Below are 14,125 nucleotides of genomic sequence, written 5' to 3'. Positions count from 1 at the left end.
GTATTAAATAATTTAATAGTTTAAGTGGTAAAAGGACAAGAGGGTAAGATTTCTGGTGGACATTACAATAATAAAAAGTGTGTTCAGTACTACAGTTGTTTTGTTATTAAAAGCTAAAAATATGTTTCACTGAAGTTGCTTCCTTATTTATCCTTTATTCTCTATCCTCAGAGCCTCTTGGTCTCTGTTACCACCTTTTGCATAGGCCTTCCAGCATTAATTGCAACACTTTCATAGCCAGGCATAAAAAATGAAATAACTGCAGTAATAAATATGAGACCAGCCATTGCGCTTTAGCTCTGTGTGCCAAGGTGTTTTTGTTTTTGTTTCTTAGTAGCTTTTTTTTATTCCTTGCTTAATTTTGTTATAAGCAATATTATTTTCATTTTATAAATCTTATTTGCTAATTAATCAAATTATTTACAGCTTGTAATATGAAAATCAGTGCTATAGGAAGAGTGTTTATATTAGTTAATGGTTATGGTGGAACAAGAAATTGTGATATGTTTGGTCATTAGCAGTGTTCTCACTCCCTGAAGGTGATTCCAAGTCTTGCCCTTGTGAAAAACCAAAAGAATGCCATCTTCCACTGATGATTACATTTTATTTCTCTTTTTGTCTCCAGGAATAGCATCAGTATTTGCGTATTTTAAAAATCCTTTTTTAATTAAAATATTTTTAATTCAGATTTGGTTTTTCTTTGAAATTTATTTCACAATACATTTTTCAGTCTTTTGAGTCCTTTTAGTGGAAAAAACAAAGTATAGGCCAGAGTCTTGGAATTAAGCCCTGGTTGTGCCTCTAATTAGTTGTGAGGACATTTTTGGTCACTGAAATACCGGGCAGCTTTTAGTTATTTATAAAATTTGGGCATTGGACTATAACAAGTTTTTGGATTCCCTTCCAGCTGAAAAAAAAAAAATTGTAGTTTTCTACAGTGATCTGCTGAAGGAAATGTGAATAACTAGGATTATATCCTGCCTTGAATTTGGATGGCAATAAATAATGTGTGAAAGGCAATGGAAGAGTGAAAGGATATCGAGGAACCTCAATTAAAAATTGAAATAAATTCAAGATTAGTGTACTTTCTTCACTTGGCTGCTACTTACCTATTGTCAACAGAACTACATGTTTACCATCAAAATTTTTGACAATTGGGCAAGCAATAGGGTCCTCTTATTTTCTGAGATTGTAGAACTCATACATGATTTCAAAGCACTGTACTCTAGCAGGAACTTCCAGTTGTGGTAAAGTCAATCCAGAAGGATAATTTTTGGCTTTTTTTCCTCTTAGTGCTTTTAGGAAAAGCCAAAATGTAGGCCATTTATACTTTTCTTCATTTAAATTTTTGAGCAGCTAAATGCATAATGCCCTGAACATTTAGCATTAGGTGTGGATGTCAGGAACTGCTGAGTGAGTGAGCAAGACACTCAGTCTGTTGTGAGGTGAAGGGAATAGGCAAGTATGAAACTATGTTCTTAGGTATTCTGATAAATGCTCCAGCAGATGTATGAAAGGCATTAAGGAAGGCAGAGGAAGGAAGGAGTAGGAGTTCATTTTAGGGACAGGAAACATTCTAGACGGAGGAGTGGAAAGTGCAAAGGCTTTATATAAAGATCCAGGGAAATAGGAAAAATACTTTGTTCTCGGGGGGTTTAGGTTTCAGCGGTAGGAATGGTAGGGAGAGATTTGAGGAGCAAGAGGACCAGTTAGGAAAGGTGATTGATTATATGCCAACACTTTAGACTCTATTTTAGAGACAGTGGAAAGCTAATGGGAACCTTATGTCAGGGGGAATGACGAGGGTATTTTGTTGTTCTCTCCTCACTCCCTCCATCCCTCTTTAAAAAAAAAGAGTAACAGGTAATTCCAAGAATAGGTTATAGGCTAGAGGAGGCTGATAACAGATAAATTAAGAGGTTATTGTACTACTTATTGAGAGAGAGGTGGCTTGAATTAAAGTTTTAGAGTATGCTTGTATTGCTGGGATATCTCTGAAGTAGAATTGACAGGATTTGTGGCTAATAGAATGCAGGGAGCGAAGGGATGTCAAAAGTGATTGTGATTTCTGCCTTGAGTAACTGAATTAACCATAGAGGGTTTAGGAAAGTTTTTTTTTAAAAGGGAGAAATATAGGGGTCCAAAGGGACATCAGGGGTAGAGCTAACCAATGCAGACTCAGATAAGTGTAGATTTAGATCATGTACCTATAGTTGAAATTCTGAAAGTGGGTGAGATCTTTTAGGAAGTAAGGGAGCAGAAAGTAAACCATAGGGCAGTGATGGCGAACCTATGACACGCGTGTCAGAGGTGACACGCGAACTCTTTTTTTTTGGCTGATTTTTCTTCGTTAAATGGCATTTAAATATATAAAATAAATATCAAAAATATAAGTCTTAAAAAAAAAATAAGTCTTTGTTTTACTATGGTTGCAAATATCAAAAAATTTCTATATGTGACACGGCACCAGAGTTAAGTTAGGGTTTTTCAAAATGCTGACATGCTGAGCTCAAAAGGTTCGCCATCACTGCCATAGGGAGTATCAGTTAAGAAGTGAACAGGTGAAAAGGAGATCTACAAAAGGGGGGTAGGAAGAATTCTGGGTGCTTTCAAACACAGGAACCAGAAGAAAGAGGATCTTAAGCAGTAGAGAATTGTCATGTATATAGTTTTGGAGAGGATGGGCCATTTTTCTGCTAGGTATTAAGGAAAGAAAGGTTAAATGCTGTTTTAGGTCAATCTAGGGCAGCCGTGGGCAAACTATGGCCTGCGGGCCGGATCCCGCCTGTTTGAAATGAATAAAACTAAAAAAAAAAGACCGTACCCTTTTATGTAATGATGTTTACTTTGAATTTATATTAGTTCACACAAACACTCCATCTATGCTTTTGTTCCGGCCCTCCGGTCCAGTTTAAGAACCCATTGTGGCCCTCGAGTCAAAAAGTTTGCCCACCCCTGATCTAGGGGTACAACTAAATTGAATTTCAGTATTATCACATTGATTCAATTTTCTTTTGCTTTTCTTAACTCACAGGACCATCTTTTCACTCACTATTCACCATCATTTGGTGTTAAATTTTATATTTTTCTCTCATACATATAGAAGTACATCCTTGTTCTATCTATAAAAAATAGGATCACCAACTTGTAGGGATCCTGATTGACTGTGTATGGTATAATATATATATATAATTATAGTAAAAGAAGGATTTTTTTTTTAAAACAGGAACTCCAGCCACTACATCTGCATCTACAACAGGTTTCAGTTTAGGATTCAGTAAACCTGCAGCATCTGCCACACCATTTGCTTTGCCTATTACTTCTACCTCAGCTAGTGGTCTTACCCTTTCATCTGCTCTGACATCAACTCCAGCAGGTGAGGCAGAATGGAAAGTCACATTTTATGTTTAAATTTTAACTTTATTTGGTGAGTGTACATAGGTAGCCACCTTTATGAAATATAACTTCAGATTGGGGAACTTTTTACTTAAATTATTCAGCAACTTTGACCTATTAAATTACTGATTTATGTAAAAGATCAACATTGGGCACTAAAGCAGCAGATACTATCTTGGAAGTTGGTCTCTATTTACAGAGAGCGGAGCAGGGAAGAGATAAGAAAATAAAATGTAAAACCATTAATATATAATTTGTTCTCAAAGAGTATTTTGGTTACAGGGAAGAATAAAGAGTTTGCATAAACTTGCCTGGCTTAAATTCATTCAAATTTGAAGATGGAGTTGATGGCCTGGCTGAAAACTCTTTATTACTGTGTGAAATCTGTTACCTGATACCATTTTTTTTTATTACCCAAAGTCTTTTTTTTCTGTCACTCATTTTTTTCTTTATTCATAAGTGTACTAGTATATAATTCTTTTTTTTTAAAAATATATTTTATTGATTTTCCACAGAGAGGAAGGGAGAGAGATAGAGTTAGAAACATCGATCAGCTGCCTCCTGCACATCCCCCACTGGGGATGTGCCTGCAACCCAGGTACATGCCCTTGACCGGAATCCAACCTGGGACCCTTCGGTCCGCAGGCCAACGCTCTATCCACTGAGCCAAACCGGCCTCGGCTATAATTCTATCTTTATTGAGTAGTTTTTCCAAGAGCCAATTTTATCATGGACATCAGTTTTTTAAAGAAAGTGTTTTATATTTGTTATGTTCTAGAAACAGTGTTTCCTCTTGAAGGTTTACAGTCTCACTTTTTATAGCATCCACAGGATTTACTCTCAATAATTTGGGTGGAACGACAGCCACAACTACGACTGCATCAACAGGCCTTTCTTTAGGGGGAGCCTTAGCTGGTTTGGGAGGTTCGCTTTTCCAGAGTACAAACACAGCAACATCAGGTAATTGAGGGTACTTACTCTCTAGAAATAGTAAATATTTGTTTTAAAATTTATTTTGGCATTTTGAGCAGATTGCTTTGTCTTATTTAAGTTTTTCTTTTAGTATGAAAACAATTGTAATGTTTTTCAATGCATAATTGGACCTCTTAGCAGTATTTTAGAAATACATTTTCCCGTTTCTCAATATTGACTGACTAGATAAAGAAATGAAGAGGACCTGTTTGATGAGTCAATAAAATTTCTAGAGAAACTTATCTTTTTAATAAATAGCAGTTGAATAGTCTAGCATCATTTAGTATCTACAGTCATGGTAAGATATCTTGACTTTTTAAGCCCTGGTTCTAGGAGTGGCTTTCTATTATAGATGTCAGGAAGGGTATTCGCATTCTTTGAAGGCAAGAGTGTAAAATAACAATATTAAGTAATTTTATTATAGTCAGGCAATACTTAAGTATCAGCTTACCTGCCAAGAGACTATTGAATGAATATTTCAGATTGATTTCTCATTTCATGCTTATTTTGAAATTAGCCTTATGTCAAGGATTCTACAGATGTTTTGAATTTTGGCGATAGCTAATGTCAATTTAGGAAAGCCAGTGGGGTTTTGTGGAAGTGAGAAACGCTTCCCTTTTATTTGAAGAGGTTGTATAATTACTTAACAATGTAACATCAAGAATTTCTGTTTAACAATTTACATATTAGGAATAGTTGCTACATGTTGAAATCACAGAATTTTTGAAAATTCTTAGATTTATTTATAATGGCTAGTTCAGTGTTTCACTAATATGTGTCTTACTTTACCTGGTTGTGTGGGAGAGATGAAGGAATGTGACTTGATTTCTGTTAAAGCTATAGTTCTTTTATTTTTTTAAGCTATAGTTCTTTTGCGTCTTCTATTCAAATACTAAATTTAATGGAGTAATTCCAAGTCAATAGAATGTGGGAAAAGGAGTTGGTGAAGATAACCTGTAGAAATTTGTAGTGTTCAAATTTCATTGATCTTTCAAATACTTTGTCATTATTGTCTAACTTTGTAGGTATTAAAAATGTCTTCTAATAATCAAATCACTAGATGACTATAACATACATTTCTTTGCATGATAAATATTTAAATACCTCTCCTAAAGATTCCTATCAGAGTAAGACACAAAAATAATCGAAAGGGGAGGTAGGGGATTGTTTTTGTGTCTTGTTATTGAGTTTTTAGATCTGTCCTGATTTTTCTTAGGCTCTTGACACAATATTCAATGTTTAATTTATGATTATATTAACCTATATTGGTGTTTTTTAAAAACTGAATAAGCTATTTATTTAGCTATGGTTTTTCATACATTGCCAGGATTTAAATCCAGTTTTCAGTTATCCCATGCTCTTAACAATACATTCCACTGTTTTCTCTGTTTTTAAAGTAAATGGCATCTTGTCTTAAAAAAAACCCACCCACAATTGTATCAGTTTGGGAATGTATGGATTCACTAGTATATATTGACTTAAAATTGACTATAGTCTAACTCTTCTAATTTCTTTTGTAAGGTAGGATTTAAATAAATGAAGTCTACTTTAAAAAAAAGTTTTATGCAAAGAACCTGGGAGTATGATATTTTGAACTGTAAGATTTCCAAGTATTAATTCTTTAAGTTTCATTGATAGTAAAACAGTTTGTTTTATATTATACTCTTATAAATTCATACTAGATATTTACTTATTTACCCCCAGGTTTATTGATGTATAATTGACAAATAAAATTGTAAGATTTTTTAAATGTACATGATTTGATAGATGTACTTCATTATAAAATTATTCCTTAACTAACTCCACCTATCAAGTTAATTAATACATTCAATACTAGAATATTTTAAAAGTATATAATTCCAAATCATGATTGTAAGACAAGATGTATTCACCTGGAAACATACTAAAACTCTTTTTTAGAGAGGGTTTGCAAACATAAAATTGAGTGTCCACATACACTGAATTAACATGTATTCTGACCCTTTTAATAAAAAAAAGTCACATTCAAACTACATATACTGTTGAATCCAAGCAAGACTATCAGTCTTTGTTTAGATTTAGACTTGTTTCTTGCTCTAGACTTGTTTCTTGCTCTTTTCCTAAATCAAGTATGAAGAGAATCTGGAATCCAACTTAAAAGCATTGGAGTGCTTTGGTCAGAAGATGTAATCAGTATAAAGACTTCCAGTGAACTTTATAAATGATGTTTAGCTTATTTGTAGGTCTTGGACAGAATGCTTTAAGCTTGGCTTTGGGAACCACAGCAGCTACTTCAACTGCAGGCAATGAAGGCCTTGGTGGTATAGATTTTAGTAGTTCATCAGATAAAAAGAGTAAGTAATGTTATTATAATTTTATGTTCTAACAGTCCTGTGAGGGAACTTAAATTCCTATGTCTGGAAGATTGTTAGTTATATGTAATATATTCATTAGTAAAGTTTTTACTTTTAAGTTTGTTTGCATTGTATTTTTATCAATGTTTTGTGTGCTGTGCATTTAAGGTTTTATTTTTCTAGAAAATTGAGATTTGTATGTGCCTATGTCTTATCTAGCTATCTTAATGTATTGATTTATGTTTTTTATTTGGGAGCATGACACATATTGTTTGAAACCTGTCCTTATGTAATAATATATCACAAATACTTGTCAATGTCAGTAATTTTAAAACATTTTAATGCTGTTTAATATTAATCTTGACATATCAATTTAGTCAGCCATCATCTAATTGATAGTGCTTATCTCCAGTTCTTTTACTCTGGAAAGTATCACTGCATTGTGCAACTTTACAGAGAGTCAGGGTAGTATTGTAATTTAAAAAGTGTCAATTCTGGAGCTAAATTGCCTGGGTTCAAATTATGGCTCAACTATTTTCAAGCTTTGTTGACTTTATTCAAGTTATTTATCCTCTCTGTGCTTTAGTTTTTTTGTTTGTTTTTATCTATAAGTGGGAGAAACAGTACCTACTTATAATTTAGTTTGAGGATTACTGTTTGTAAAACCTTAGCAGAGCCAGGCACATAGTAAATACTGTCTAAGTATGTGCTTTTATTTTAAATTTTGTTCATATTCTTGGTTATTTCTTTAGGGCAAATACCTAGAAATTGAATTACTGGTTTAAAGACAGGGACATTTTGGAGACTCTTGGTATATATTGTGAAATTGCTTTCCAGGAAGGTTTTACCAATTTATGTACTCACCAGTGAGTAGTAAAATGCTCTTCTTGCTATGCTGAATATTCTTTTTAAAAGTTAGCCAAATTCATTTTGAAAAGTTTTTTATTGTTGGTTCTGTGTATGATTTTTTTAAAATATATTTTTATTGATTTCAGAGAGGAAGGAGCGGGAGAGAGAGAGAGAGATAGAAACATCAGTGATGAGAGAGAATCATTGATCGGCTGCCTCCCGCATGCCCCCCATTGGGGATCAGGCCCACGTTGTGGATTGGACCCACAAACCTGGGCATGTGCCCTTGACTGGAATTGAACCTGGGACCATTCAGTCCAAAGGCTGACACGCTTTATACACCGAGCCAAACTAGGACCTGTGTATGATTTTTTGTTCTGTTTTACAACATCTTTTCTGCTTCTGATGAAAGCATGTCTTACTAGAGTATATACATATATATTGCATTGAACCTCTCAGAACTAGAATGAGGTAGTGGTTGAAGGTTTATAGTAGTCAGTGCCCATATATCTATATAAGAATTTTTAAAATTGGACATGGGTTTTATTATAAAGAGATACTGTTTATTCTAGGGTGAATTACTATCCTAAAAGTTGGAAAATCCTTTTAAACTTAAACAATTCGGGTTTATTTCTTTGAATAAAAATTTACTAAATTCTAAACATAGGGTCCTATTCTTATTTTTATGTCGTATTTCTAGAAACTCTGTCATTAGAAAAATAGCCTTAGGTGTTTTAGCAACTTATTTTTTTACTCAGTTGTAATAGCCTAGTATCCTTCTATTTTAAGACTACTTGTCTTATAATTACTTTTAGGCTCCATATGAAAGAGCAGATTGAAGCAAAGGAGTGAAAAATGAAAGGAGTTAACCTCCTCTCCCTTGGTCTTATTCTGATACATACGGTACTTTAGAATTGAGCAAAAGGAGCACATAGAATAATTAATGCACATGACTATATGTATAACGTCCCCATTTCCCTCATCTGTTATATGTGTCAAGGCAGTCAAGAGATTTCTTATTCTAGTAGCGATATTAGGTAGACCTTAGTATTAGTGGGATTTAATCAGATGAAGAGTGGTAGGGAACAGCATTCCGTAAAGAGGGAGCAGCATGGCTCTAAACAGTTTGGCTCAATGGATAGAGCGTCGGCCTGTGGAGTGAAGGATCCCGGGTTCAATTCCGGTCAAAGGCATGTGCCTTGGTTGTGGGCACATCTCCAGTGGGGGTTGTGCAGGAGGCAGCTGATCGATATTGCTCTCTCATCGATGTTTCTAGCTCTCTGTCCCTCTCCCTTTCTCTCTATAAAAAAATCAATAAAATATATTTAAAAAAAAAAAAAAAAAGAGGGAGCAGCATGAGCAAGTCCTAGTGATGAGAATGCTGGAAGACCAATATACCTGCAGAACAGAAAGATTTAGATCCCAGAGATCATGAAAGGCCTTGTATGCCATAATAGTTTTATAATTAGCCCTGGCCAGTGTGGTTCACTTGGTTGAGCATTATTCCATGCACCAGGAGTTTGCCATTTCGATTGCTGATCAGGGCACATGCTCGGGTTGTGAGCTCGATCCCCAGTAGGGGGCATACGGGAGGCAGCTGATTGATGTTTCTCTTTCACATCAATGTTTCCCTCTCCCTTTCTCTTTTTGAAATCAATAAAATATATTTTTAAAAAGTTTCATAATTATACTGATCAACCAAAGGGTTTTGATCTGGGTAATGTGACATGATGCAATTTGTCTTGTAAGAAAGCATCTGACAACCATGTGGAGAATAATGTGCAGGAAGCCAAGAGTAGATGTGGAGAACTGTTAAGAAGCCTTTATAGTAGTCCACAGGTATTACTGAGGTGTAAGCTAGAGAGACTATTCAGGAGTCCACACTAGTCTCAAAACAGATGCAAGTTTTATATACACGTTTGTGTGTGTGTTAATTTTTTTAATAAAATAGTAGAGGCCCGGTGCACGAAATTCATGCACGAGTAGGGTCCCTGAGCCTAGCTGGTGATCAGGAATGATCAGGGCCTTCTGGCTGCTAGCCAGGGCCTTCCTTCCCCAGCTGCTGGGCGAGGCCTTCATTCTGCACTGCCCCCCTGGTGGTCAGCGCACATCATAGCAAGCGATCAAACTCCCAATCTCAGTTGAACTCTGAAGGGGACACTTTGCATATTAGCCTTTTATATATATAGAAGATAGTAAAATGGAGTATCAAAGAAATAGCAAGATAATAACTAGCCAATAAAATAGTTGAACTATTTGAAAACAATGAAATCCCTACCTTATATTACTGTCTCATCAAATCTAAGACCCTGTTTATAGAACAATGGTGCCAATTTCAGAAATGTCAAACTAAGAAAGGAAAAAATATCTTAGGATTAATGAGATAAAAAATATGAAAAACTTAGTTGGATTAAAGAGTTAAACAAAAAGAAACCCCGTGTTCAGAGATAAAAGGTAAATGACAAATTTAAGGTAAAATGCTTGATTTTTAGATGCTGCTTTTTGCACATTTTAACATTTCTGAAATCAAGATGTATCTTGCAATTATAAGGATTTAGTTTTAAAAATAGACATGAAAATCTCTCCCAAATACATCTCTCCCTCTTTTGGGGGAGGCAAGCAAATTTTTGGTGGCCTTGTTTCGGCAAGGCTTAGGGGGAAAAAAAGACAAGAAATGTGATATATATGAGAAAGAATTACTTTGCTTAATGTCGAAATAGCTCTTAGAAGCCAGTAAGGGAAATAACCTCAAAAAATACATAACATAAACAGGTAGTTCACGAAAGAAAAAATCCACTTGTCTAATTGGAATATGAATTAAGAGTATAATGAAGTGGCATTTTCGCCTACATACTAGCAATGATTTTTTTTTTTTAACGTGTTTATTGATGTTGAGAGTGTGATGGAAAAGATACACTTATTCCTAGTACATGGGAAGGTAAGTTGGGTTAGTTGGGTTAGTTGTTGTAAGGGATCACTTTGGTAATATGTCAAAGGACCTACCCTGGCATACTCTTTGACCAATAAATTCCTCTTCTTGGAATGCACATCAAGTAGTGCACAAGTAGATATAGACATTTGTTGCTAAGAAAGGGTTGGGCATAAATGTTGTGATACAGCTACATCATCTATGCACTCGGTTATCTTTTAAAGTCATTTTAATTGACATGGAAAATATTCACAACATGCTAAGAAAATCCTGATTGCTTTAAAAAATGTGTGTAAGGTTCTGGCCAGTGTGTTCAGTTGTTTGGTGCAGTTCCATGCACCAAAAGGTCACCAGTTCAGTTCCCTGTCAGCACCTGCCTGGGTTACAGGTTCAATCTCCAGTAGGGAGCATGCAGGAGGCAGCTGATCAATGTTTCTCTCTCTCCCTCCCTCTCCCATCCTCTCCCTTCCTCTCCCATCCTCTCCCATCCTCTCCCTTCCTCTCCCTCTCCTCTCTCCTCTCCTCTCTCCCTTTTTCCCTTCCCCCCTCCCTCTCCCTCCCTCTCTAAAATAGATAGATAGATAGATATAATTAAAAAAAATGATTTAAAAAGTGTATGTGCATGTGCAGAAAAAGGCTGGAAGGAACCATTGAGTTTTAGTGTGTTTCTGTATTTTCTGTACTTTAACATGCAGGTCACTGATTAATTTGCTTAAGGAGCACTTTTACTTTTTTCTATTTTTAGATGTTATTACTGTGAGGGCTTTTGTTTGCTTTGCAGACACAAAAACCTTATTTTAAAATTTTCTGCATTTATAAAATATTTAGAGAAGTTCAGGTAATCAGATATATTTTAGTATTTTCATACTGATTGGGCCTTAAAAAGTATCAAGTAAAGCTCTTAGGAATTAAACTGCCAGGCAGGGATATTTTTCATGGAAGGTAGTTTTAAAAACAAATATTTTTTTTTCTTTTTTCAATTTTTCAATTACAGCTTACATTCAGTATTATTCTGTATTAGTTTCGGCTCAAACTGGTTAGAAAATCACATACTTTAGAGTAGAGTGGTCCTCCCATTGCTTCAGGTGCCCACTTGGCCCCATATGTATTATCAGTAGTTATGATATTATTGACTGTATTTCCAATGCTGTAATCTACATCTCTGTGACTATTCTGTAACCACCAATTTGTACTGCTTAATCTTTTCACCTTTTCACCTAGACCTGCAACCCCCCTTCCCTCTGACAACTGTCAGTCTTTTCTCTATGAATGAATCTGTTTCTATATTATTTTATTCTTTAGATTCCACATATATGTGAAATCATAATGGTATTTGTCTTTCTCTCATTGTCTTATTAAAGAAGATTCTTATCCTTTAAAGAAATAGATGCAAATCAGATACAGAACTCTTTATATATATGTAAATATATCTCCATAACTTGCTGTATTTGGGGTTTGTGACAAGTCATGATATTTAAGGGGCAATCTAAGAAATGCTTAACAGTTTCTATTTATATCTTAGTTTGCATTAACTTTAAACTTGTATGCATAGTACATTGTTAAATTGCCTATTTTTACACAAAGTTTCTTGAATTTTCTAGGTGATAAAACGGGAACAAGACCAGAGTAAGTTTACAATTTAACTTTTAAAATATTGTAATTAAAAAGTTTTATTTATTAAATTGTATGCAAATGGTGTGGTTGGAAGTACATGGAACCATGTAGGCATTTAGAAGAAAAATTATTTAACCAGTCTTTGTCAAAAATAAAATACACATTTGCTCTAAAAGATTATGAAAGGTCAAATTTTTAATCTTTAAGAAAACTTATAACCAGTTCTTTCTAGGGAGTGGTTGGCTTTCCCCCAAATAATGCAAATGTATATAAATTATAAATATAAATGTAAATGTAAATGTAAATATATATATATATATATATATATATATATATGTATTTTTTTAACTTATTAAATCTTGAGCAATTCATGGAACTTTACTTTGGGAACACTTTTTATATATATAAATGAAAATATATGTGTGTGTCTGTGTACCTTTTATTTTATATATAAACTAGTGGCCCGGTGCATGAAATTCGTGCATGGGGTGGGGGGTTTGTGCCTCAGCCCGGCCTGCACCCTCTCCAATCTGGGACCCCTTGGGGGATGTGCGACTGCCTGTGGGATCGGGCCTAAACTGGCAGTCGGACATCCCTCTTGCAATCCGGGACTGCTGGCTCCTAACTGCTCACCTGCCTGATTGCCCCTAACCACTCTGCCTGCCGGCCTGCTCACCCTTAAATGTCCCCCACCCTCCCGCCAGCCTCAAACTGACCCCCACTGGCGGCCTGCTCGCCCCCAATGGGCCCACACACACACACCAGCCTGATCACCTACAACTGCCCTTCCCTCTTGGCCCCTAACCACCTCTACCTTGGCCCCGCCACCATGGCTTTGTCCAGAAAAATGTCCGGAAGGTCTCCCAGTCTAATTAGCATATTATCCTTTTTTTAGTATAGAGACCTGGTGCACTGGTGGGGGCCGGCTGGTTTGCCCTGAAGGGTGTCTTGGATCAGGGTGGGGCGGCCTGGGCAAGGGGCCTGTGGTGGTTTGCAGGCTGGCCACACCCCCACTGGAGTGGGGGTCCCCACTGGGGATGGTGCAGGCCTGGGCAAACAGCTGGGGCAGTTTGCAGGCCAGCCACGCCCCATGGGGTGAGGTTCCCTGCTGGGGGAGCATGGCCAGCCTGGGTGAGGGGCTGAGGGCTGTTTTCAGGCTGGCCACTCCTCCTAGCAGGGATCCTCACCCCATGGGGGCGTGGCCAGCCTGGGTAAGGAGCTGAGGGCCATTTGCAGGCCCCTCCCTTGGGAGCTTGCTAGAAGGTCATTCGGCTGTCCCCTCTAATTAGCATATTACGTTTTTATTATTATAGAAGATTACTGTGCCAGTACCATGTATTTCCCAAGGTTGAAGAGGAATAATAATAGCCTCCATATACATCATATATATGTTTGAAGATTATTTATTTATTTATTTATTTTTTTAAATATATTTTATTGATTTTTTACAGAGAGGAAGGGAGAGAGATAGAGAGTTAGAAACATCGATGAGAGAGAAACATCGATCAGCTGCCTCCTGCACATCTCCTACTGGGGATGTGCCCGCAACCAACGTACATGCCCTTGACCGGAATCGAACCTGGGACCCTTCAGTCCACAGGCCGACGCTCTATCCACTGAGCCAAACCGGTTTCGGCAAGATTATTATTTTTATTAGAGGCCCAATGCACGAAATTCGTGCAAGAGTAGGCCTTCCTTCCCCAGGCTGCTGGCACCTGCGTCCCTCTGGCACCCGGGACCCGGGCTTCCCTCTGGCTGCAAGCAGGCACCCACGACCCGGGCTTCCCTCGCAGCCCCGGCTTCGTCCAGAAGGTGGTTTGGCTATCCAGTCTAATTAGCATATTACGCTTTTATTATTAGAGATATTTTCACACTTAATTTGTATTATGTTAAAGAAAGCATTTGTAAATAGGTGATCAACTTCATTCTTCACAATTATCTTTTGTATATTTTAGTCCTGTGATATAAACGAGGAAGCTGAGAGAGACTGAGATTTGCTTAGGCTTATTCAGGAAGTAGTAATGGGTCTGCA

At 36.5% G+C, this 14,125-nt stretch overlaps 1 protein-coding gene across 6 annotated transcripts in view; it reads left to right on the top strand.

Moving 5' to 3' along the window:
* NUP58 (nucleoporin 58) overlaps positions 1-14,125 on the top strand; it is a 49,272-nt gene that overhangs the window by 11,117 nt on the left and 24,030 nt on the right. For 5 of the 6 annotated variants that reach the window (XM_036297779.1, XM_036297777.1, XM_036297781.1 and 2 more), the window contains exons 3-6: positions 3,227-3,376; positions 4,219-4,356; positions 6,591-6,701; positions 12,081-12,105. In XM_036297779.1, the coding sequence (XP_036153672.1) occupies positions 3,227-3,376; positions 4,219-4,356; positions 6,591-6,701; positions 12,081-12,105 (424 nt within the window). The remainder of the gene's footprint in view (positions 1-3,226; positions 3,377-4,218; positions 4,357-6,590; positions 6,702-12,080; positions 12,106-14,125) is intronic. The other variant, XM_036297780.1, reaches the window with a different exon arrangement.

Source organism: Myotis myotis, unplaced genomic scaffold, assembly GCF_014108235.1.
Source record: "Myotis myotis isolate mMyoMyo1 unplaced genomic scaffold, mMyoMyo1.p scaffold_m19_p_3, whole genome shotgun sequence".
In the NCBI taxonomy this organism is placed as follows: domain Eukaryota; kingdom Metazoa; phylum Chordata; class Mammalia; order Chiroptera; family Vespertilionidae; genus Myotis; species Myotis myotis.
The sequence above is the reverse complement of the archived record's forward strand: the minus strand, read 5'-3'. Positions and strand labels throughout refer to the sequence as shown.